This window comes from Budorcas taxicolor, chromosome 19 (genome assembly GCF_023091745.1).
Source record: "Budorcas taxicolor isolate Tak-1 chromosome 19, Takin1.1, whole genome shotgun sequence".
Lineage (NCBI taxonomy): Eukaryota > Metazoa > Chordata > Mammalia > Artiodactyla > Bovidae > Budorcas > Budorcas taxicolor.
This window is the reverse complement of record NC_068928.1, coordinates 9,812,482-9,839,489: the sequence shown is the minus strand read 5'-3', so window position 1 is coordinate 9,839,489 and position 27,008 is coordinate 9,812,482. Positions and strand designations below refer to the sequence as shown.

General features: G+C 40.3%; 1 protein-coding gene across 1 annotated transcript in view; it reads right to left on the bottom strand.

Annotated features, from left to right (window-relative positions):
• Nucleotides 1-1,346: 1,346 nt before the first annotated feature.
• PPM1E (protein phosphatase, Mg2+/Mn2+ dependent 1E) overlaps nucleotides 1,347-27,008 on the bottom strand; it is a 229,441-nt gene continuing 203,779 nt past the window's right edge. The window contains exons 2-7 of the mRNA XM_052658559.1: nucleotides 21,812-21,930; nucleotides 15,050-15,249; nucleotides 9,891-10,079; nucleotides 7,001-7,144; nucleotides 6,671-6,764; nucleotides 1,347-2,407 (exon numbers count right to left, since the gene is read on the bottom strand). Of these exons, the coding sequence (XP_052514519.1) occupies nucleotides 1,347-2,407; nucleotides 6,671-6,764; nucleotides 7,001-7,144; nucleotides 9,891-10,079; nucleotides 15,050-15,249; nucleotides 21,812-21,930 (1,807 nt within the window). The remainder of the gene's footprint in view (nucleotides 2,408-6,670; nucleotides 6,765-7,000; nucleotides 7,145-9,890; nucleotides 10,080-15,049; nucleotides 15,250-21,811; nucleotides 21,931-27,008) is intronic.

Below are 27,008 nucleotides of genomic sequence, written 5' to 3'. Positions count from 1 at the left end.
CGGCAGCACGAGGGAGCCAGTGGCTCCACGCCTGACTGGGAGAGGGCAGAATCTCCTGCAGAGACACTGTATGGTTCTCAGAACCAGGCTGCTGCACTCAATTAACCTGATTATTAGTTTATTTGCTGCCTCTAGTTGCAGATACGGTTCCGACTTGAAACTGCAGAAATGGCAAAATGCAGACAGTTTCAAAACATCAAATGTGCATAAACACTGAGGTGAGCAGCATGTGTCCTGGCGCTCCGGCCTGAGGCTCCTGGACGCAAACCCACAGCTGAACAGACCGCAGCTGCAGTCGCCGCACTCTCTGTGCTTGGCCTCTGCGCTCACTGTCGGCAGTTACTTTCAGCCTCTTCCATACCAATTATTCCATTTCCTCAGGGGAAACAACTTTAGAGACGTTAAAACTAGTATTTTTCATTCTCCAAAACCACTTTTTATTTTATTGTAGTATATGCCTTTACTGTCTGTGAACTTTAAAAAAAGGAAAAAAGGCAGAAAAAATAGAAATGCTATTTGATTTTCTTTTAAAATGGCAACTTGATTCTAGTCTATTTGTACCTGAAATCATCTCCGTTAAACAAGTTTTTATTCCTGAGATGAAGGTACAGTGGAAAACACATTAGCATCATAGATTAAAACCAGTTGACAGCGGTCTTCTAAAAAACAATTCCGTCAAAAGCACCATAACAGGTTATGAAACTCCCAAATAGCTACAGCCCTAGGAAATACTTAATTCAAAAAATTTTCATTGTTGGTCTTTTATGTTACAGGAAAAAAAATGAGTGAATCTGTTTGACTATATACCACCTCTCAAGTCTGAGAATATGACATTTTTACACTAGTTTTCTACTTTCATTTTTTCCAGTTAAAACCCATATGGCTTTTAGTCTTCTACCTACCAAAAAAGGGGGAGAGGTTTTCCCTCAGTCCCCAGTCTTCTGAGGAACATTCCTCAAGTAGATCTAATTCTGCATTAAGTTTTCCAGAGATATATTAGGCACATCAGACCGAATTTCACCTGCCTCAAGATTTCAGCGCTATATATCCTGACTGAAATAACTTGCAAGCCTCCACTAGTGACGTGACGGGGTCTTGGGGGTTGTATGTAGGTATAGAGACACATCACAGGGACCAGTGGTATAGTTTTGCTAGTGAAATCGCCAGTACTGTTTTATCAGACTGAAAACACTGCATTGAGTTTCCTAGAGATCTATTTACATTTAAGAGCTGAGCCATCCATGGCTCGTGATGAAGCACACATATTTCAGAAAGGCCTGCCTTGTCTCCACTCTGACGGTGGCATCTGTCCTGGGGGAGAGCTAGCCAGCCTACTCTAGAGAGGGTTACATTTGAAAGCTCCAGGGAAGCTCGGGGTGTGGAGGGTCGCTGCTCTCTTGGGGCTTCCTCATCACGCTTTCACTGCATCCTTTCCAGCTGGTTTGCCTCCACGGCAGAGAACTTCTTAACATCCTATTTCTCTTCCCATTTCGAATAAGTGAGGACAGGCTAGTGCCTGTTTTGTGGGAAGGCTCTTGAGCAGAGAGAATAGGATAAAACTTTGGATTAAACCTGAATCCATGCCGCCTCTTTGAGTAGTGGTAATGTAAGCGAGATAACCTAGAAACTCTCTTTCCCAGGAACTTGAACTGTTCGTTTTCCAGCCTAGAACAAACAGGAGGCAAGCTCTCCATGCTGCACACCTGCTGCCCTGTTGAACCCACATTAAAAGCAGAGAGAAACTCTCCAGCACCACTCCATTCAGGCAATGATGATGGAACTGATTTTTTCTCCATTATTAGCTCATTAATAAGATTTGCTCTCTTTGGTGCACCAGGACCAAACATCTCAACTGGTGGCAAAAACTGGGCACCGTGAGGCTTGCTTGTTTCTATCTGTGTCAGATCTAGGTAGCCTGGGTCTTCCAGCACGTTGCTTTGGGACCCTGGGCTCAGGCTGGTTCTATCCGTGAAAGAATCCACACGCCCCTCGTAGCCCAGATCGGCCGGGGCGGAGCACTGGTGCTGGGGCCAGGGGCGCTTGCACTCCCCGTGACTCTCCTTGTCATCCCCACCAGCTTCTTGCCCTCCTTGGAAAGAGTTCTCTGTCCAATCTGAGTCCTCACTAACATTTACAGCTTTGTTCATGTCCCTCAGGAAAACCACAATAACAGTGATGTTATCACTTGACCCCGCGTCCCGAGCTGATGCCACTAACTTGTGGGCAACCATGCTGCTGTCTCCGTTATTCTCCTTCAAGTGGTCGGACACGACTTTCACGGCCTCGTCGGGGTTCACGGTGTCGTAGAAGCCATCGCAGGCCAGAATGAGGTAGTCTTCGGTTCCATCCAGGACAGTGGAGGCAGAATCGGCATCCCCACAGATGTATGGCTTATGTTCAGCGTCTCCTGCGGGAATTCGCAAACAGGTCATTTTGGTTTCTCTTGCAGGTCAGAATGTTTATGGCCAGCTCTACAGTCCTGAGCAGAGAAGGGCCCTCTGTTGAGGGAACAGCATTGCCAGAGACACAGAGGCAACTGCTGGGGAGTAATGTGTAGCTGAATATTTGGTACAGTGACAGGCTGGAGAACTCGGGCCCAACTAAGCTAGGTTTCTGTCACCAGATTACTGCGGTAATAGGTCACCTGCGACGCATTTTAGAACTTCCAGGCCCCTGGTTTACACACACTGTGCTCCTTAATACTTGGGGAGAGCCTAGCAAATGGGCCCTCTGCCTGCCAGGTAACCAATAACATCACTACAAGGATACTCATCGGCTTTTCTACATAAAAAACATGGAGTACTGAGCAATTCCTAGGTTAGGGGATCATAATTTGTTGGTAGTTTGTTTGTTTGTTTGCTTACAAAGTGTTTTATCATTCTTAAAGTAGTAGCAGATAGCTTAGTGGTCAAGGATGCAGGCAGCAGAGTCAGGATGCCTGGATCCAGGTCACAGCACTTTAAAGACTCTTCAGTTACTATCCTCTTTACTGCACTAGAACTGGCCCTTCTGACTAGGGGAAGAGAAAGTGAAGGTAAGTACACTTACTTAAATGCTGCGGCCACACTGTCACTGTTTGTGGGATCTATTATCGGTACTCTCCTACTCTAGTACAGTTCTCTGCAATATTTCACATCTCTGTTTAATCTTCAGATAGGCCCAGAAAGCTCAATAGGAACATTAGGGATAACTTGTTAGAACCACTGTGGGCCATGTGCGCTACCCAGCAGACCACACGATGGGATGCCCTAAACAACAGACAACTTAGTATTTAATTACTTGGGTTAGTTTATCTGCAAGACAAGAACCTAGTCTTTTTCATACAGTAGCAAGACCCATCTTCAGGTATGGCTTTGATCTTGCCAGTTTTAGTTCGATACTGTGTAGTCTTCCAGTAGGCTGTCACAGCTAATGAAAGCTTCCAATCATGGGGAGTCAGCGTCCTCCACCAACCCACCTGACTAGACGTCCCCGTCCCCTACTCCACCTGACTGTGTTATTACCATTATTTTCTGAACTCCAGCTCTAAAAATAAATGTGATCTGAGTCATACTGTTCCCAAAAACCTTGTTTTAGTGCTTCAATTAAAAGGCTACTGCAACTGTTAGTTTGGAACAGAACATACAAAGATCTGCACAAGAGAAAATGCTGCCAGAATTCTGGCTTTTCACCTGCTCTACTGCTAGATGTCAAATTCATGACATTTCGCCCAAATCTGGTAGGAGGGCATGATCACCCATTTCACAGTAGAAACGGCACCATCCTTTGGTCTTCTACCCCCTCTCTCCATATGCCAGAAACCATATCACGTCAACTCTGGATCATCAATCCAAAGGGCTCAGGGGGAGAAACAGTTGAAATGCGTTTCATTTTTAAAGTATTAATGTCATTTATTTTCTGAGTAGAGTTGAACTCTGCTTAGGAGTCCTTTTTCTTTTCTTTATTTAGCCCCCTGATTGACTCCATGAGCTTTCCAAATCTTACATTCTTTGACTCTTTCCAATTCAGTTATTGGATTTTGGTAGATGGCATAATTTCCTACTTCAAAGAAAATTAAGTTTACTGGGCCTGAATTCCCTCAATTCCTCCTCCTGACTTAAAAAACAATCTCTAGCAATTTACCTCTATCTACAACCATTTTCTGTTTTCAAAATTCTGGGACTTCTTTAACTCACTTGACCTCTGTAGCATTTGACCTGTTGACTCCATACGCCTAGAAAACCCCTTCCCCAGCATCTGATGCCCTGCGTCTGTGTCTCTTCCTGATTTTCTTTACTGGCTCCTTCATTTAATAGCAACCCCCCCCAAGAAAATAATAGCACCCCACATCACTGTACGCTAAGTCTGTGCCAGGCAGGGTTCTAAGTGTATGTGTGTGTATTATACTATCTAATACAAAAACAATGAGTTAGGTACTATTACTAGTCCTGCTTTACAAGGGAACAAACAGGTATGAGAAGTTCAGTAAATCACCTAGGCCCACAGCTGGTCAAGTGGCAGAGCCAAGACACAAACCCAGAGAGTGTGGCTTCACGGTCTTCTACCATAAGGAATGAGTCTCAGCCTTGGTCTCTCTTCACGCTGTATTCCTGGGCAGTGTCATCCATTCCTGTGGTTTCAACTACTGTATATATATGCATATATACATAGATATATATATATAAAATCACTTCACAGGTTGTTAATGTTATTTCCAAAATGGGATGAATTCTCAAATCTCTAACTCACAACTCTGCTAAGCTCCAGATCTGTATTTCCAACTGCATATAAATTACCTCTTCTGAGACGTCCCACAGGCACCCAGAATGCAAGTATGTCCAAAATGAACTCATTATCTTCCCTCCTCCCCACCCCACAACTGCTGCTGCTTTATTACAAATGTTTTATCATCTTCTTAGTGACACAAGTCAGAAACCTAGAAGTTAAGTTTCCTTTCGCCCCAAAAACTGTCATTTCTGTCTCATCAATTTGTACTCTTCTGTATTCCTTTTTTTTTTAGCTGTCCACATCTCTGAATGATCTCTCATCTAGATTTTTCACTCTAATTCATCTTCTGTAATCATTAAATATTTATAAACACAAACCTGACCACGTGGGCCCTCGGCTTACTCACCCAGTGAAGCCCAGACCCTGAGGCTGGCATTCAAGCCCCTCCGCACCCTGGCGCCAACACTGCCTCTCCCCACCCCACCCCCCGCCCCAGCCTCCTGCACCCGTCCCTGTTCCTGAAACAGGACGCACCCTCGGAGACGCCCATGCGTTTGCACGCCTCACTCCCGGGGGCCTTCTCTAGGTTCTGTCCTCCCATCCACCTCAGAAGTCACTTCCTCTCTGCAGTCAGCGCTGTTTCCTCTTCAACTGGCATTTATTCAAGGACATTGCTTTTTCCCCTTATGTCATATTTTTAGAAGCAAGAAATGACAAGAATTCTCTAGTAAAGTTGCTTCTATAACAAGCATTAAAAATACCTTGCAATACTCTGACAAAGACAGTAAGATCAAGAGAAGAGGTCTCTGGAGTTGTCAAAAATAATCCTATATGAAGGTGTGTTTTAGGAATCAGAAATTTCCCCCTTTTGGCCTTATTCCAGATTTCTTAATGACTCCCTTGGTCTAAGGTGAAGCCTACTCTCAATTTTTCAAGAGGTATTTGCAGAATCTTTGAGCTTCCTCTTTCTCTCAGCCTTCTGCTGCTCACATTTGGGCCACTTCACAGCTTGCCAGCACCTTCCCAAAGAGTGGGAGGGAAATCACATCAATGGTGAAATGGCATCAGTCCTTTGAGATTTTATTAAGCAAAATCTGGGGATCAGACATCAACTCCATTTATCCATGTTATCCTATGTCAAAGCACTTCATTTCTTTAGGAGGCAGTGACAGAACTGTAGCATAATGCATACACACATATTACCCATAGAGACACACACATTCATCTGTTCTTTAAAAAAAAAAAAAAAGAACAAAAAGACAAAGTGAAGCTAAGCCATGAAATCCAGTGCAACAGACCCAGGTGCAAAAGCGAGAAAGAAACGGCCGTAGCCCGCTCTTTGAGGCACACCCTCACATTCTGTCCAACCAGCTCAGCTCTTTGAATCTTCAACAAAGAGTTTCATCGACTTTACCCTTCTTTTAAAGAATTTAGGTTCCAGGGAAGTAGATTTTCTGAAACCCCAGGGTAATCTAACAACTCCACTCCACACAGAGTAGAATTAGTTTTCTAATTTTAATATAGTAAAAATTATTTTCACCCAAAAAGCATGTTGTTTGTGTCACTTTAGAATTCAATGAGAAAATGAAAGATATAAGCAAGATAAAATATAGGGACTTCCATTTTCTGGAAAATACTGATTTAAGCTAAATTTGACCCAAAATGGAATGGAAAATGAGGATCACTGGGCTTTAAGCAGATTTGTATTCCAGAGATTAAAGGCTTCCCTTTATAAAAAAGAAACTAGTAAGTTCTGCATCTCTTAATATAGTTCCCTTTTAAAAATGGAATTTATATAAATGTGTAGGTTAAATAAATAATTAAAAGAGGCATTAGACAATAACAAGCACTCTGAAAATCTAAGTTATTATCTCAGGTTCCCTTGTTGTATCACATTAACATGAAGAACAGTGTTCTGGAAGAGGACAGTTTGGAGAAAAAATAATTAATTGGTTTTTCCTACCAATAGCTCTGGAGACAGACAGACTTCCATTCACCCTCCAGGCACCAAACCAGACTACACAACCTCCAAGGGCCTCAATCCGCTGCTTTTCATCCTGCACAGCAATGCAACAGAAAGAAGCAAATAATTGGATTCAAGATTTATTCAGCTACCTTAACAGTAAACAACAGATATAATATTCATCGGCTTCCCGGAAAGGGTTCTCTTTACTCTTCCTTTGAAAGGTGGGCTTGGTTGCTGAGATAATGGTGATAATTATAATAATAACTGAAAAGTAATAACTAGAAAACTGCCTATGGCGCGTGCCCTAACAGAACAGAGCATACCTACCTCTCTGTCTGGTTTGTGTGGCTTCATTAGTTCAACAGCTTGGCCCTTCCTCACAAGCATAACCTGGGAATCACCCACCCAGGCCACATGTAACATGTTGCCTCTGATAAAAGTCACCACTCCTGTGGTCCCACATCTTAAGCTCTGAAAGTAATATAAACAAAACAAGAGTCAGTAAAAATTAGCAGACATCAAATTCTCATTGAGAAGCAATTTGTAGATAATACAGACTTTTCAGATGGAAGCAAAACTACCAATAACTTGATTTCACAAATAAAATAGCAATTCCTATTTCTCAGTGCATTTTTACACACCTGATGTATTTGTATGTGTACACACACATATAGATTTTATCTGTGATATGCAAGGCAGAGACAATTATCAGTTCACTTTACTTATTATTTTTTGGCCACGCCATGCAGCATGCAGGAGCTTTCCTGACCAGGGATGGAAACTGTGCCCCTATGTTGGGAGCACAGAGTCTCAACTACTGGACCACCAGGGAAGTCCTCTATTCCGTTTCATGCACAGGGAAGAAAACTATGGCGGGTGATGTGACTTGCCCGAGGGCAGGTACAGATCGGTACCCAGCTGAAATTTTTCTCTCGGGGTCCAGTGCTAAACCACAATACCAACCCTTAGAGTAAAGATCGCCGTATTCTGGTCTCTGTCTTGTTACTGACCTACTGTATGTTCAGGGGGCGGGGGCAGTCCTAGCTACAGACTAGCATACAAAGCATCTGGTTGGTGCACACCAAATGCTTCATACTCTGGATATTAAAATAGGAGCCAGGAGAGAACATACATTCCCTGGAGTGCTAAGATGCTTCTACCTTTAAAAAACAAAACCAAAAAAAAAGAAAAAAAAAAAACCAAAATCTACAATAATTTTAGGGACCTTTGCCTTTGGAACATTGCATGAAAAACGAACATCAGCCTGGAATTTCATAGCTCAGTACCACTGTACTTAATGTTCTTGATACTACTATCCTAAAATATCTCCATTTCACATGAAAAAAAAAAAGTGAAAGTTATAGTCACTCAGTCTTGTCCGACTGTGACCCCGTGGACTGACCGTAGCCCCCAGGCTCCTCTGTCCTTGGAATTCTCCAGGCAAGAATACTGGAGTGGGGAGCCATTCCTTTCTCCAAGGGATCTTCCTGCCGCAGGGATCCAGCCCTGGTCTCCTGCACTGCAGACAGATTCTTTACCGGCTGAGCCAGCGGGGAAGCCCTCCTTTTGACATGAGTCACCACCAAATAAGCATGACTTTTTGTTACTAAGGACTTGGCCTAAATTAGAACCAGTGCATCAAGGGTGGTAGCAGGCCTCTTGCATCCAATGAGAAAACAACTTTTCATTTTCCCTATATAGGGAAAGTTTGTTATAAATCCTCACCCACCAATAAAATGTCTTCCCACACAGAATGTTCAACACCTCAGCCCCTGGAACACATGATAAAGACACTTGAGTGCATATGCCCCAGAGGGAACAGGAGGCAGGGCCGCCACGCAACAGGAATAGCTGCTGCTTTCTCCCCAGCAGTTAGCAGCACATGGAAGCACAAGGAGGAGAGAAGAACTGCGGAGACGAACCTAAATTATTCAAGAGAACTGTTGGCAAGACCAAGAGACAGCTAGAATCATTGGCAAAGCAAACGAGGTGAACATGGTCAGGAAGAAAGCCATGACTCTGAGGACACAGAAGGAGAGGGACACAACAGAGGATGAAGACAAGGTCGACGATAACAGGCCAGCTCGCAAGGTCAGGCCATGGCCTCAGTCCCTGTGAAGACAGCCGGCAGCGCCAAGCCTGGTGGTCCCCCCAGGAGACTGGCCAAGTCGGGGGGCAACAACTCTGTTTTGTTTTCTAGCCCACCTCTATTTGCAGAGCCCAGTGGTTACTGTTGTTGGGTTTGTGTATTAATCTAAACCTGGGGGGCGGGCGGGGACACAGAGCACCGCCCTTGCTTAACACCAAGCAGAGCTGAATTACTGCTTCGTTAATTCCAAGCCCCATGATTTCCCTATAGCATAACAATGAGATCAAAGAAATGGATTAAAGGATTACCCTGTTCTGTCCAAGTCCATTTCAAAAAGAGTTAATGCTTAAGTCACAGGGCAGGGGTCTTATTTTTCTGTGTGTATATAATTCTGCAATTGCTTTTTAAAATTAAAAAAAATATTCTCTTTCTGTTGGTCCCTAGTTGGAAATGAGTATAAAGTCCTGTAGTTAATTTTGTACCAATGCCCAGAATGATAATTAGATTAAAATCTTTACTTTTAGATCTTAATATAGCTCCTGTCATTCACTCAGAGTAAAACCTTAGGTCTGATTAACCTTAAGAAATTGGGACGTGAGCTCTGACTTTTCTTCCTGTTAAGAGAAAACCAGTTCAAGGAGCATCTAAGGATTCACTCTCTCCAGGCAAAAGTTTTCCTCAAGAGATACACAGCGAACACTGCCAACCCATTCAGAACCAAATGCATGGAGAAATCCCAGCTTCTGTTTCCTTTTTAGACCATTGTTTTAATCACCATATTCAGATTTTGTCAGCAAAAGTCTCCTTAGAGAGCTGGTCCTGGTGCGAACCTGACAGGCAATGGTGAATAAGGTGAAACTCACCTGCCAAATCCAGCAGCCGCCTGGCTTTTTAGAAAATTATAGCTTGGAGATTCTCTACAGTACATCATAGCACCCCACTAAATCTATTCCTAAAGACAGAATTAGGCCTACAACAGAATCCAATACTGTGTGTCAAGAACGTAGTTTGGGAGAGAGCTTTAAATAATGTCTATCACAAAAGAGAAAATCCAAAATAGCCCTTTAGCCACAGAACAAGCGCGCTCAGCTGGCGTATCACGGTTGGGCTCCTGTGAAAGCAGCATACCTCCCTGGCGGCCTTCTGGACAAAGCGCTCGTCGGTGACGCGGAAGGCTCGGCACAGGGCCTCGGCAGGGTCGTGGGGGAACATCTCCTGGCGCACCAAGTTAACGTGCAGGTGAATGGAGGCGTAGATGGCAGCATCCACTCCCCCGTGGCCATCAAACACTGCAAAGTAAGCTTGTTCTTCCTGGTCCTGTCCATGGAAACACAGACGCAGTTCAGGGAGTTAAGGTATGGCGTGCCTCAGATAAGCCAGTCCCCTGCCCTGCTGCCCATCCTCCTCTACTGCCCTGTCACCCGGGTAATGAGACTGAATGTTTTCCTTCTCTGACGTGCCTGATCCACGGCTAAAATACCTGCAATATTAGGGCATCTGTGTTTACACACCAGAACACTGGAACACATCATGCCCAATTAGCTCAGGCTGAAGTGCCCTCTCTCACTGTGAAAGCTGTTGTCTTGTACCATGGAAACCACCCACATCCATTTGCTGCAAAGTTGCTGTTACAAGTTGTGTGGAGGGGGAGGAAAGAGAAGGGAGGAGGAGGAGCTGAGCAAAGGCTGTTCTGGAATGAAGATGGTTGTCAAAATGAAAATATTTTAATAATAAATTAGAAACTCAGGACAATAGGAAATAATTGGCCTTCTAAGCACAAGGCCAATTATGTTTGATTATTTAAAATACACAGATAATGAAAGCATACACATACTTCTAAACTATAATATTGGCTTCATAAATCATTCATGATCACATTGTATTCTCACCATAAATAACACAGTCTCTAAATAGGCTACACAAACTTCAACCACATGAGACATCTATATGCCCTGTAACCTTGCCCCCTAATTCAAGATGTTGCTTCCCATTTCCTTGCCCACTCAGTGCCTGAAGCTGCAGGGCAGCTGCCAGAGGAAGGTCTTCCAAATCTGTGATTTACCTCGACACAGGACACCTAATCACAAGATTACATTTAACTCAGTAAGAACTTGTTTTTTCTTTTTCTTCAACTCCAGTGTTTAAATCTCAGCTCTGGCTCACTTAGAGGAAATCTGTAACTCACTCAACTCTCACTGAGCCCTGCGATTCTTTTAGGCAACACAATGTAAGAATTTTCATTTGGAAGTTTTGACTTCTTTTGGTGCTTGGAGAGTTCAGCTGAGTCCAGACCCTGTCATTCAAAGTAAATAAAATATACCAAGTAAAGCAAGACGTGAAAACAAGGCAAGTGTTCATCAATAGGTGAGTGAATAAAGGAAATATGTACACACATGCACATACACAACAGAATATTACTCAGCCATAAAAAAGAATGAAATTCTGCCATTTGCAGCAAGTGGATGGACCTAGAAAATATTATGCCTAGTGAAACGTGGAGAGGCAAATACTTTATGTAATCACTTATATATGGAATCTAAAAAGTAAACCAAACCAATGTATATAACAAAATAGAAACAGACTCACAGATATAGAGAACAAATTAGTGGTAACCAGTGGGGAGGGATGATATGAGGAGACAGATATCAACTACTGTGTATAAAATAAAATAAGCAACAAAGATATATCGTATAACACAGGGAATTATAGCCATTATCTTGTAGTAACTTCTAATGGAATATAATCTGTACAAACACTGAATTACTATACTGTATACTTGAAACTAATATAGTATTGTAAATCAATTATATTTTAATTTTTAATAAATGGATAAAGAGATATGGTATGTATGTATACACACACACAACGGAATAGTACTCGGCCATAAAAAAGAATAAAATGTTGCCGACTGCAACAATGCGGATAGACTTGGAGGGTATTATGCTTAGTAAAATAAGTCAGGGAAAGACAAATACCGTACTGTATATCACCACTTATATGTGGAATCTAAAAGATGAAACAAATGAGTATTACAAAATGAAAACAGGCTCACAGATACAGAGAACAAACTCGTGGTTACCAATGGGGAGAGGGAAGTGGGGAGAAGCAAGGGAAGGGTAGGGGATTAAGAGACACAAACAACTGTGTATAAAGTGAATTAACTACAAGAATATAGTTTATAACACAGGGAATACAGCCAATATTTTATAATAACTTTAAATGAGCTGTAATCTATAAGAATTTCAAATCACTAAGTTGTATACCTAAAACTAATACTATAAATCCTATGAATCGCTTGAGCAACTTCACTTCATTGATTTATAGTATTAGTTTTAGGTATACAACATAGTGATTTGAAATTTTTATAGATAAAAGCTCATTTAAAGTTATTATAAAATATTGGCTGTATTCCCTGTGTTATATACTATATTCTTGTAGTTTATTTACTTTATACATAGTTGTTCAATATATCTCAACAAACATTTTTATTTAAAAAGTAACAGTAAATTTAAAAAACGTATTTATCTAGTTGGCTACCCCAGGTATTAGCTGTGGCATACAGGATCTCTGATCTTCACTGCAGCACGCAGGATCTTTAGTTGAGGGGTTTGGACTCCTAGTTGTAGCACGTGGTGTCCAGTCCCCAAACCCAGGCCCCCTGCTTTTGAAGCACGGTGTCTTAGCCACTGGACCAGCAGGAAATTCCTCAACAGCAGTAATTTTTAAAAATGTACTCATTTTTAAACAGTTGAACTGGCAGGGTAAGGGTAAACTTTAAAATAGCATATGTAAGCAGTTTTTAAACGATGAGTGAGCCGATATGGGATCATCACAAAAAAGAAGGGAGCAATAATAGTTTCATGTGGGCGTGAGAATATACTTTAGATAATGTGAGACTGGTAAAGAGATTCTTAAACAATGTAACATCAGAAGAAACAAAGGAGCCAACAGGATCTCTTCTTTAAAAAAAAAAATGCTGGTATCTTCCCTGTTATAAAGATAATGGGTCTATGGAAGAAACCTAAATGTCCGTCGACAGATGAATAGATAAAGAAGATGGGGCGGGGGGAGTGCACGTGTGTGGTGGAATACTACTTAGCCATAAAAAGAGTGAAATAACGTAATCTGCAGCAACAATGATGGACCTAGAGATTATCATACTAAGACAAGGAAGTCAGAAAGACAAATACCATACAGTATCGCTTATATGCAGAATCTAAAATGTGACACAAATGAACTTATTTACAAAACAGAAAACATTCTCACAGACATAGAAAACAAATTTGTGGTTACCAAAGGTGTGGGAGAAGAATAAATTAGGAGTTTGGGATTAGCAAATACAAACTATAATATATAAAACTGATAAACAACAAAGTCCTACTGTATAGCACAGGGAACTATATTCAACATTCTATAATAAACCACAATGTAAAAATCTGAAAAACTGTATATATATATTCTTCAGGATATTTATATATATATATAAATGAATCACCTTGCTGTACGCCAGAAACTAACACAACACTGTAAATCGACTATATTTCAATTAGATAATGTATGTTTATTTGGACTAATAAAGAAGTGTGTGGTGGTGTTCAGTCACCCAGTCAAGTCTGACTCTTTGTGACCCCATGGACTGCAGCACACCAGGCCTCCCTGTCCCTCAACATCTCCCAAAGTTTGCCCAAGGTCATGTCCACTGCTCAAGGTCATGTCCACTGCATCGGTGATGCCATCCAGCCATCTCATCCTCTGATGCCCCCTTCTCCTTCTGCCCTCAGTCTTTCCCAGCATCAGGCACTTTAAGTGCATAGAAGGAAGTAAATATATCTAATACAACCATCCACAGATAACCAGTCTTTCTTCTATACATATAAATTTTTTAATAAAATAAAATTAGAATCATAATGTACATACACTTTTTACCCTGCTTTTTGTCACTTACCATATCATTAGCATTTCCCCCATGTCATTAAGTATTACTCACAGACATTATTTTAAATGGATATGTACTATACAACTTACAAGCATATCATTGCTATCATTTCCTACGTAAGACTTGGGTCATTTCCGATTTTTTATTACTGATAATGTGTAAAACATTTATGTCAAATGAAATATGTAAGCACTTTCTGCTTCCTTATAATATAAAATCAAAGCTGAATTTCAAATCAAATTTCAAAGTGTGTGAAAATTTATACAGTTCTAAATACATGTTGCCCAACTGCCCTCAAAGTCTGTTTCATTATAGCCAAGAGCTCCTTGCTGAGTTAGGCCTTTGGGTTGATTTTTGAGGCAAAATGAAAACCAACCAGGTTAACAAAGTGTAATGATGCCCTCGAACCTGAGTACAATCTTCAAGGGTGCAGTGATTTAAGGACTGTTTATCACATTATGGCCTTTAGGCGTTATATTTGCATGGGTGTGGTGTCAGCTGATCTATACTGTAAAATAAGCACCAGTCACCAGCCCACCATCACTGCTTGACAGTCAACTAAAATTTAACTTTAGCTGCTAAATGAAGGAAATAGTGTGCTTTGTATAAATCACTACATTGTAATTTTAAAGTTATGGACTTGAGTGAAGAGGCAAGTGACAGGCACAGGAAACAACCTACCTCTGTTTGCATTAACATAATAGAAAAAGAAGAGGAAGATAACAAGAAAATGGTTATTAAATTGACAAGGCTCATATGATCCAATTTGTCAGTCACAGAGATTCAGGAAAAGTAATTCCAGCTACTTTCCTAACTCAGAAACCAAGATTTTAAAAATAGTCACATGAAATCAGAAAACTATCTTAGTTTCAAATTCATTCTTTTATGTTTGTATTTTGTGTTGCTTCAGCAAAATAGTAATGTGGGAACTCAATAGATAATGTTTGATTATACTATAGAAATAGTTTCCTTTAAAAAACAGCTTTATCGAGATATAACAGTTTTCCTTTTGGTTTGTATGTTTATAGAATGTCTTTGGAAGGTTATACAAGAGCTGGTAATTTGCCTCCGCAGAAGGGATCTGAAGTGTCTGAGAGACAAGGATAAGACTGGGATTTTTATTTTCCAGTTCTAAACCATGTGAATGCATTACCTATTCAAAACACATGAAATAAATAGTTCTTTTCCCTTCGTCTAATGGAAGAAGCAAATCTGTGCCACTTTGCCCTTAGTCCTATTCCAAGCCATCAGAGATACTATTACAGTTTGCTACAACTTCTCTTACTAGAAAACAGGTCTGTGACGGTGTTTTATTTTTCAAATCTCGTGACACTTCAGAAGTGCCCTTTACCTCTAGGTTGAAGAGCATGTTGAAGTCAGGGATGCAGACATGTTTGTCCTCCATTTTCCTGCGCATGTTTTTGATGGCATGGATTGATGTCTCATAATAAAGCTGGGGTCTCCTGCGGAGAGGGAAGTCTTTCACCCAGCTGCAGCAAATCTCGTGTAGTTTGCTGAAGACAGAACGGGCCAATTTCACTGTCTCAATCTCTGTGAAAGAAACAGAAATCCCCGATGAAGAGCCTGGTAAAACTGCTTTTCACTTGCCTGCCTAGGAGAAAACAGAAGTAGGTCACCTTAGTCAAGCTCCTCCTTAGTAGAAGAAATTCCTCCTTCTCGAGAGAAATGAAATGTTGTTCTGAAGAGAGAAAATAACAACCTGTCTGATAGAAAATCATCAGCCAGCAGCTGCCACTAAGATACCCTTATGTCACGAGGAGAAAACCTCTGAGCAGGGCTGGATCTATTCCTAGGCTGGAGTCCTTCCAGCCGGTGAAGTACTCTGGCCATGCTATCTACTTCAGAGCACTTTTGTTTGGCTGCCAAGGTTATCATCTGGATACCCAAGCCCCCTGTGCATAGGAAAATGACTGAAAGATGAACAATGATTATCCGAGAATTAGAATATGAAGGCTTATGAAAATATTGTTTATTTACAAAGTACAGGAATAAGAAGGGTTCACTTTGACTACTGTTTGTCTTCATCTCTTTCTTTCCTCGTCTCTTCCTTTATCTTACTCGTTTCCTTTCTTTCCTGTAACTGATCATAATTCAGAGTTGAACTATACGTTTTTTGTTATTTGATGTATTTTTTAATTAAAGTTTTGGGCAAGAGCTTATATAGTTTAACCAAAAGGTTAACAAATGAATCTTAAAAGTTCGATATTTCTCTAAGGAAAATGTACTTTACATTCTGTCGATGTGTGTAACCCTAGACTGAACAAAGCAGACGCCAACAGAGGCTTCTTCGCCCTAGACTACTGAGTCTCCTACTTGGCCCATTCGGTGGAGTAGCCTCGCTCACTTCTGAGTCTCCCTGCGTCCCTCAGTGGATGGACAGATGTGTAAGCTTTCAAGCAACACTGACGAGTACTCAGAAGACTGTATGTCACATCATCTCCACTCAAGCTGTCCTCTACTCAAGTTGCAGCAGTTGAAATAACCAAGGAAAGATTAGGTTTTCCCAGGCCAGTATTTTAGAAGCTCCCCCTATATCCCAGTGAAGTGAAGGGAAAGTCACTCAGCTGTGTCCAACTCTTTGCGACCCCATAGACTGTAGCCCACCAGGCTCCTCTGTCCATGGGATTCTCCAGGCAAGAATACTGGAGCGGGTTGCCATTCGCTTCTCCAGGGGACCTTCCTGACCCAGGGAATCAAACCTGCGTCTCCTGTATTGCAGGCAGATTCTTTACTGTCTGAGCCACTAGTAATTTAGAATTCTCAAAACAACTGTTGATTTCACTTTACTAAGTCAGATACAGCTTGACAGGCTGAGAAGACGTGTACCAGATGGCAATGGTTGCACACGCCTCTTCGGATCTAGAGGACAAATCTCAAAGAAGAGAGACTGTGTGTTCTAGAATGGCCTGGGAACTGAGATTCCTTTTTTTTTTTTTTTTAAATTCTCTACCCTGCTGCTGCCTTAATCTGTAACTTCACCTGTCTTCTTATTCAAAATTCTTTTTTAAATGACTAGATTCAGAAAGCTGGTCTCAAGGTTTTTGTTGCCTTTATTTTTCTCATTGACACGGTACAGGGTGGCAAACCATGTATGTGACTTTGTCCCCTTTGCCATTTTTATATAACTGAAAATCAAGGGTACATTTGGAAGAGAAAAAAAGTTCAAAGAGTAAAAGAGGTGTGTATAAGAGGGGAAAACTGAGGCCAGTAGACAGCCTAACATTTTGATTATTTTTAGCAACTCCAATCTTTTTGTTTGTTTAAAACACCAGTTGCCAGAGACTGTCTCTTTCAGCCAGCAATTACCTATTTCTATCACTTTCAACCCATCTGGTCTCTGCAACAATATATTGCCCCAAATCCAGACTGTTTATTTGGGTCTGCATTTGACTCAAACACAAGGGAAGATTGCAAAATAATAAGTGAGTTCAGAAACTTTCAGGGAGCATGGGGTGAGATGAAACAAATGACTGATATTAATTATCAGGAGAGTTTCCAGATTCTCAGATAATAATATAAAACATCATATTTTGGTTTGTTACTTTTTATCTTACTATATAGACCTCTACTGTCAAACAGAGTAGCTTACTAGCTACATGTGGCTAATTAACTTTAATTAAAATTACATAAAATTTAAAACTCGGTTTTTGGTCACATTAGGTATATTTCAAGTACTCAGTAACTATATATGGCCAGTGGCTACCACCCTGGACAACGTGCAGGTAGAGAACATTTCCATCATGTCTACTGCACAGCCCTGGTGTAGACAGATTAAACTGGTCAAGGGAAACAATACCGGCTTCCTCTTTTATTTAGCAACCCGCTAGATCTGTCTTAGGCTTCCCTGGTGGCTCAGACCGTAAAGCGTCTGCCTGCAATGCGGGAGACCCGGGTTCGTTTCCTGGGTCAGGAAGATCCCTGGAGAAGGAAATGGCAGTCTACTCCAGCACTCTTGCCTGGAAAATCCCATGGACGGAGGAGCCTGATAGGCTACAGTCCGTGGGGTGGCAAAGAGTCGGACACGACTGAGCGACTTCACTTTCACTTTAGATCTGTCTTTGTTCACACCATCTACTACAACTCGTATCACATTTCTAACCAAAAGATAACATTTACTGAGTATCTGCCACATTCTATGTCTCTGGAACATTTCACTAACAGGTAATATCACTCTCAACCCCAGGTCTATCTGACTCACACCATGCTCTACTTTTCCCAAGTTAGATTGCACATGGACACTGTATTTTAATTGTCCTTGATTAGTCATAGTATAGGTGGCACCCCACTCCAGTACTCTTGCCTGGAGAATCCCATGGACGGAGGAGCCTGGTAGGCTGCAGTCCATGGGGTCGCTAAGGGTCGGACACAACTGAAGCGACTTCACCTTCACTTTTCACTTTCATGCATTGGAGAAGGAAATGGCAGCCCACTCCAGTGTTCTTGCCTGGAGAATCCCAGGGACGGGGGAGCCTGGTGGGCTGCCATCTATGGGGTCGCACAGAGTTGGACACGACTAAAGTGACTTAGCAGCAGCAGCAGCAGCAGCAGTACCTAGCAGATGGTAGAAACTCTAAAGATGTTGACCAAATAAATGAATATGCAAACTTATAAAATTAAATAACCACTAATAAAGTATTTGTATGCTTCCTGGTTGTTAATTCTGCTTCCTTGATCTCTCCAACTGTTTCTGCAATGATGCCATTCTTTAAAAATGACTGTAATTCTAAAACATGCTTTAATATAAGGAGGACTGGCTTTTCTATTATTATTAACTTTAAAGATGGCACCTGGGTAGTTCAACATGTTTATTTTTCCAGATGAACTACTTATTTTGCCAAGTTTGTGGGGGAAATATGTTGCCATTATGTTTGGGATCACACTGAATTTATAGAGTTATATGGAAAAAATTGACTTCTTTTCCATACTAAGTATTATTCAGGAACAAGTTATACTGTTTCATTAAATGAAATCCATTTTATCTTGCTCGATAGAGTCTTAACATATGTCCTATTTCTTACTGAATTTATTCCTAGTTATTTTGTTTGCTATTTTGAGTCAGAAATTTGTTTTAATGTGTTATTTGGCACCTAGCAAACATTTCTCTTTCTCCCAAGAATACTTTCTTCTCTACTCTCAGTCCATGTATGTCTAGGGGTAAAATGTGATTCAGATCTAACCATTTAGAGACCACATTCCTCTGGCCATAGTTATTGGTTCAGGAAAGGGAAACAACCCAAGATGGACTGATTAGAGTGAGTCCTGTGACTTATGTAAGAGCAACTGACTAAAGTTACTCATTTTCCTGCTTGATTTGAACCTGGGCAGATGAAGATCTGATGTTCCTAGCAGTCGTTTTGCTATCCCATGGAACCTGAAAATAAAATCCAAAGGAGAGAGTACAGCTGAGAGTTGGAGAAGTGCCAGGTCTTCATGACATCATGTGAAGCCCTTGAATCTAGCTGTGTAGCTCTTACCTTGAAGGACAGCCAATAAATTGTTTTGCTGAAGCCAGTGGTCACTTGCAACTAGAAAATCCTCGAGTATATATTCTAAACATGCACACTAGGTTTTTGGTTTAAGCCAAAGTTTGTCCTACAATGTCCAGTGCTGTTTTATTAAGTATATGTTTAAAATTAGAAATAAATATTAAATTTTATCAAATGCTTCTTTGGGCATCCTTAGAGATTATTCTGTTTTTTTTCCTTTTGACCTATTAATATAAAAATTATGCTAATAAATGTCCCAATATTTTTTCTCACTGCTGTCTCCTCAGCAGCATAGTGCGAAGCTATGGTAGGCCCTCAGTAAAATACTCATCAAATTGTTGTACTAAGTATACAAAAATTTCACTTAAGATTTTTCACATTGATTATTAAGACTCATCTCTCATTTCTTGGTTCTGTCTTAGCCAAGTTTAAGTATCAAGTGTTATGCTATGCAAATTTTCCTCTTTCCCCATATAACTGGATAATTCATTTTAACAAGCAATAGAATTACTGTCTTTGATTGTTTGAAAACATTCACTTATAGAATCACCTACTCTTTTTGTCCTTTTTGCCAATCTTCTCAATCTCTTTCTGCTTAGATAAAGCTTTATTAATTTGTATATTTCTAGAAAATACCCAAGTTTTCAAATTTATTTATATAAAAATGTTCATAATTCTTTTAATATCCTCTATATTAGTGATCATTTTCACCTTCTTATTTTTAATTTTTACATAAGGATATTTTATACTGATTTTAGGTTGTCTGGACAGGAGTTATATCTGTCAACAGAAATGTAAAGCTGTTTAACAAACATTCTGTTAGGAATGGCATAAACATAAAAAGAACTTTAGGGTAAAGTTTCTTTAAATCTGTTTTTGGAAACACCTAAGAGGAGAGTCACAGGGCATTTCAGTGGGGACTTCCATGCCTTTAAGGCAACGACAGCAGGCATTACTCAATATGTTCATTCCCACTCTTCGGTATGGATAAACACAATATGCCCTGCAGAGATTCTCCACTTAGTGATTTGGGTTAAACAGATTAAGGACATGCAAATAGTTTGGAGCTATAATAGATCATTCTGAATCACAGCAGTGGCATGGAGGCATTACTGGGTAATCTCTTGGAAAAATATAAAATCAGGATGACTAATGATATCCACCAAAAGAAAATCCCTTCCTTTCACATTTACTATCTTACAGGGGTTCAGAAAATTCTTCCAACCTAGACACGAAGGGCAACACTTCAATCTTAAGTATTCTCCTGTACAGGAAGCGGTGTAAGAACATCAGCATATAAATAATTGCTGCTTGAAATGGAAAAATAAAATCAAATAAAAAAGGATGCAAAAAAGAGAAAATTGTCCAAAGGTAGCAGTCCACCCCCTCACAGCTGTAAATTACTCATCAGTCGTTAATGTCAGTGTACTGATCTGGAGCTGAGTCAGCCACCACCCTGGCTGCAGTGAAGCAGAATCTAATCTCCCTCATCTTTTCATTACAGGGCTTTTACTTCATGCATCAGTACTAGAGAGGAAAGACCAGTGCTTTGCAGCAGGAATTCCATCCAGCTTGACTCTGGAACAATTTGGTTCCAAGTGAATCAATTACTCTCAGTAAAAACAAGAGGAATTCCTTCCTTGCCAATTTTCTACCAGAAATTCTCTAGAGAGATGCAGGAAGATGCAGGAATGGTTATTTTTATATCTGCCTCACATTCTCTGGAATCTAGCTGCCCTAATTCATTAATATATGTTTTGCTCCCTCTGTCCCATGTTTAAAGGCAAATGCTTAACAAATAGAATGAAGTATTAAAATTCCTCAACAATTCTTAATTCCCTAGTTTTTACAAAAATTGGTATTTTTAATGTGTTAAATATGTATAAGCCTAATACATTAATAAACATTCTCATAATTAACTGAAAAAAGATGCCCATGCAATTAAATCACATAATCATCATAAAGAGCTCTATTTATTGGTAGATGTAAAAAAGTTGCAAATAATTTTATTTATGTATTTATTTTATCTTTGGCTCTGCTGGGCCCTCCTTGCTGCACGGGCTTTTCTCTAGCTGTGGTGAGCAGGGCTACTCTCTCGTTGCAGTGCGCCAGCTTCTCGCTGGGCTGGCTTCTCTTGTTTTGAAGCCACCAGGAAAGCCTGGGACAAAATTTAATAGGATTAACGAGAAGTTTTGTAACAACCAACCTCCTGAATTTGTATATCTGAGTTTTTTTACTTGACTTCTTAAAGATGAATTAAAACTTTAAAGTAGATTTTTCTCAAACCATCCTTCCCTTCACTTATTCACTTATCTTTTCTGCTGTCTTCACATTTCTCCCTTCTCTTCATTTGCCTAGATATTATTTATGATGACATATTGTTATCATAGCTCCTGCTCCAGTTACCTGCACATGGCTTCAAAATATGCCTACATTCTCCCCTTCTACTTTTACTCATTAGTTTGAAAAACCATGTTTCTGAAGTTTTTCTCTTGCTACCACTATAAAATATCAACCAGTGGGTAAACATAATTAGATATAGTATTCTGTAGGTAATTTATGTGGATCGTTCAACAGAAAAACAAATATTGTAGAAAGGTACTTGCCCACAGTCCCTTCTGTGCCATCCGTTTCCTTTGGAATATAATGTGCAGAAAGATCACTCTGAAGGACTTCGTCTGATGTGGCTCTGGCTAGAGCGGCAGCCAAAAAGGAAGGGCAGTTACTGCAAGAAAACAATAAACATCTATTCAGCAAGAATTAGAAACATCCCATTTAAAATTATACTAATTACTTTACTATTAACATATTGTTTCAAAACAAAATTATACCTTTAAACAACATTCGATGCACATTTCTTGAGAGGATATCATATGCTACGCACTTTGCCAAGGCACTGGGTATATAGTGGTGAATTAACACAGACATGGCCCCTGACCTGGTGGGGCTTACAATCTGATTAGGGAGACAGACGATGAATAAGTAAGCAAATAGGTTATAATTTCGAGTTGGGATAACTTTTATAAGGGAAACAAATAGGGTAGAGAGCATTAAAGAGAAATACCTACTTAGAATAGTCAGGAATGCCTTGCCTTAAAGGACGAGAAAGACTCAGTTATATGGGGGTGGGATTTGGGGACAGTATTCCAGGCAGAGAAAACAGCATGTGTGCAGACCCTTTCTGAGAGCAAAGCATGTCTGAGGAACTGGAAGAAGCCCAGAAAGATGAAGTATAGCAGGTAAGGGGGAGAGTGGTGAGGAGTAAGGTCAGAGGAGCGGGAACAGGCCAGTTATATGGATCTCTTGGATGGTAAGGAATTTGGATTTTACGCAAAGTGCAGGGGGAAGTCACTGATGATTGTAAGCAAGAGAGGGTCATAGTCAGATATGTTAAATAAAATAATACGTTGACTGCTGTGTCAAAGGGAACTGGCAGGGAACAGGAATGAAGGAGAGCGATCAATAAGGAGACTGTTGTAATCCAGATGAGATTCTTTAAAAAGTGATTATATTTTACAGAAATAAAATATAGAATTTGATTATTATTGTATGCAGAGGTGAGAGAGAGAGAAAAGAATCATCCTGGGTTTTGGCCTGCGCCACTAGGTGAATGGCGGCATCATTCACCTAGATGGAGAAAACAGGAAAAGACAGATATGTGGAGGAAAAGGGTCAAGTAGAAAATGAGAATTCATTTTAGCCATGTTAGGTTGGAAAAAGTCTCTGCAATATCCTAGTAAGGGTGCCAAGTGGTTAATTAAATATTTTAGTGTGGATCTAAGATGTAAGGAAACTTGGAAGTCATGAATGTATGGATGGCATCTAAAACTAGAGAGTTAAAGGGGAATGCCCTGGTGGTCCAGTAGTTAGGACTCCGCACGTCCACTGCAGGAGCCAGAGGTTCCTTTCCTGGGTGGGGAACTAAAGATCTCACAAGCTGTGCAGTGTAGCTTAAAAAAAAATTTTTTCTTTTAAACTATGGAAATAGATCACATAGAGAAAACAAAAAGAGAGAACTGCTATGGACCAGTGACTTCTATGTGCCTCTGTTTTCCCCCTTTGGAAATAGTAAGTACCTCCCCAATATACCCACTGTATGTTGGGTAGCGGCACGGAAGGGGTAGATAATACGCCACTATAGTCCCTAGGTATCCAAAGCAAATGGAACTATACTCAGGGAGCTGTCATCAAGAAATTATACCCAAGGAATCTCATCTGGACCTGACTTCACTGAGATCCTGAACCTGAGTCTGATACCATTAAGGGATGACATTTTGAGAGACTCTGAGGGGAGGGGTGAAGGTTTTTTGCATGTGGGAGGGATACGAATTGTGTGGCCAGAACAGACTGTGGCAAATTGTTTTTCTAAAAACGATCACAGCAATATTTCTGGTGCTACGTGCTCGTTAATAACCTTACCATTACACATGAAAGTGAATGAGCCTTTGATGAAAAAAGAAGTGGCAAAAGTGATGCTGTGCGGCTTCTGAGGTTTGGTCATAAAAGGCTGCATGACTTTCCCCTGGCTTTCTCATCTCTCTTCCTTCACTTTCTCCTTTTCCTCCCCCCCCCTTCCCCCTGGGACACAGACAGGTTCATGTGGGTGTTAGCTGAGGCTTCCAGTCAAGAACTGTTATCAATTGCTTGACATTGGTAACAGCACAGACCTTCAGAAGATACCAGTACCAGCCTGAATCTTCCAGGTGAGGCCCCAGACATTATGGAACAGAGAAAGCTGACTCTGCTTTGTCCAGTCTTATGCTCAAAGAAACTATGAGTATAATTAATGATTGTTTCATGACGCTAATTTCTGTGCTAATTTGTTACACAACCATAATAACTGAAAACCCAACATTGAGAAGCTTAGTGGAAGATAGGAACCTATAAACACCGAAAAGAAATAGCAAGATAAGTAAAAGGCAAACCAAAGGAGTAGAATATCTGAGTGAAGGAATGGTCAATTGCATCAATACTACTGAGAAGTCCAATAAGGGAAAATTAGATACTGAATTTAATAACGTAAATAGATCATCACTGACTGGGTGCCAAGACAATTCAATGGGGGAAAAACAGTCTTTTCTACAAATGGTGCTGGAACAATTGTGATATTCACACACCAAATAATCAATTTAGCCTCTTTCCTTACACCATATACAAAAATTTATTCAAAATGGATCACGACCTAAATGTAAGTGTTAAACTATTAAAATTTTAAAAGAAAGCACAGCGGACTTCCCTGGTAGCACTACGGAAAAGAACCTGCCTGTCAATGCAGGGGACACAGGTTCGATTCCTGGTCCAGGAAAATCCCACATGCCTCAGAGCAACTAAGACTGGGTGCCACAGCTACCGAGCCCGCACTTCAGAGCCTGAGCCCGGCCACAAGAGAAGTCTGAGCACCACAACTAGCGAGTAGCCCCCACTCACCACAACTAGAGACAGCCCTTGCACAGCAGTGAAGATCCAGTGCAACCACAAATAAAAGAAATTACTAAAAAAAAAAGCATAGGAGTAAAACTTCATGACCTTGGATCAGGCAATGGTTTCCCTAAATATGACACCAAAATTACAAGCAACAAAAGAAAAAAAAATAAGTTAAATTGAACTATATCAAAATTTAAACTTTCATGCCACAAATCAAGAAAGTGAAAAGACAACTCACACAACAGTAGAAATATCTGTGAATCACATATCTGAAGAGCAGCTGGCATTCAAAATATATAAAGAACTCTTTTAACTTAATAATAAAAAAGACAATGCTGTTTTCAAATGGGCAAAGGACCTGAATAGTACTGCTCCAAAGAAGATATACAAATGGCCAGTAAACACATGAAAAGATGCTCAACCTAATTAGTTGTTAGGGAAATGCTGACCAAAACCACAATAAACACTGGATTCACTGCAATACTGTTTACAGTAGCCAAGACATAGAAGCAACCTAAATGTCCATCAACAAAGGAATGGATAAAGATGTGGTACAATGGAATATTAGTCAGCCATTTAAAAGAATGAAATAATGCCATTTGTAGCAACGTGGATAGACCCAGAAAGTGTCATACTGAGGTGAAGTAAATCAGAGAAGGAGAAATATCATATGACATCCCTTATAGGTGGAATCTGAAAAGAAAATATACAAATGAACTTACTTACAAAGCAGAAAGAGACTTACAGACTTAGAAAACAAACCTGTGGTTGCCGAGGGGAAGGGATAGTTAGGGACTTTAGAAAGGTCATGTACACACTGCTATATTAAAATGGAGAACCGACAAAAACCTACTGTATAGGACTCTGCTCAATGTTATGTGCCAGCCTGGATGGGAGGGGGGCTTCAGGGAGAATGGATACACGTATATGTATGACTGAGTCCCTTCACTGTTCACCTGAACTACCACAACATTGTTAATCGGCTATACCCCAATACAAAATAAAAAGCTTAAAAATAAAACCTATCACTAAAGGTTAATAAACACAGAAAAATAACCACAATGAGATACCATTTCAACCCACATGACAACTGACATTAAAAAGGCAGGTAATGAAACAAGTATTGACAACTATGTGGAAAAATCGGGAACTCTCATATATTTCTGGTAGGAATGTAAAACGATGCGGGTGCTTTTGGCAGTTCTTAAAATGTTAAACATAAAGTTACTAAATGGACCAGCAATTTCACTCATAGGTATATATCCAAAAGGAGTGAAAATAAGGCCTTCCCTGGTGGCCCATGGCTAAGATCCCACGCTCCCAGTGCAGGGGGCCCGGGTTTGATACCTGGTTCAGGAACTAAACCTCACATGCCGTACTAAAGATTCTGCATGCCATAATGAAGAACAGAGATCCCATGTGCTCCAACTAAGAACCACCAGTGCAGCCAAATAAGTAAATATTACCCCCAAAAAACCCCAAAGAAATGAAAATACACATCCACACAAAAACTTATACATGAATGCTCATAACAGTATTATTCATAATAGCCAAAAAGCATAAACAACCAAATGTTCATCAACTTATTACAGATAAATAAAATAGGTAGTATATTCATCAGCCAGAAAAGGATGAAGTATTAGTATATGCATAGTGTTAATACAATGTAGATGAAACTTGAAAACATTACAGGAAATGACAGAACGTGGTCACAAAAAACCACATATTGTAACATTCCACTATATGCAAAGTTCAGAATTGAAGAATCTATAGAAACAGTAGAGTAGTGGTAACCTAGGGCTGAGGACGAGGTGAGACGGGAACTACTGCGAATGGGTAGGGGGTTTCTTTTGGGGGTGATAAAAACGTTCTAGGGACTTCCCTGGTGGTCCAGTGGTTAGGAATCAGAGCCTTCCAATGCAGAGAACTAAGATTCAAACCCGGGTCGGGGAACTACGATACCACATGCTGCAGCGCAATTAAGTCTGTGTGTTGCAACCACCGAGCCCGAGTGCACTAGAGACCCGGCGCACCGCAACTAAGATCGACTCAACGCAGCCAAATAGTGGTTTCAGTATATTCAGAATGGTTTAACCATCACTCTAATCTATGGTTTTAGAACATCCGAAAAAAAAAAAAGAACATCGGAAAAAATATTTATTCAAATACAGAAATACAGTCTTAAGATTCAAAATCGTAGATTATAGTGATGGTTAAACCATTCTGAATATACTAAAACCACTGAATCGTATACTTTAAATGAATAACTTTCATGGTATGTGAATTACACCTCAATAAAGACATTTGGAAAAATCACTGACTTTGTTAAGAACCACTGAATAGTGGAAGTGAAAATCAGATTAGAATGGGTTAGTAAAG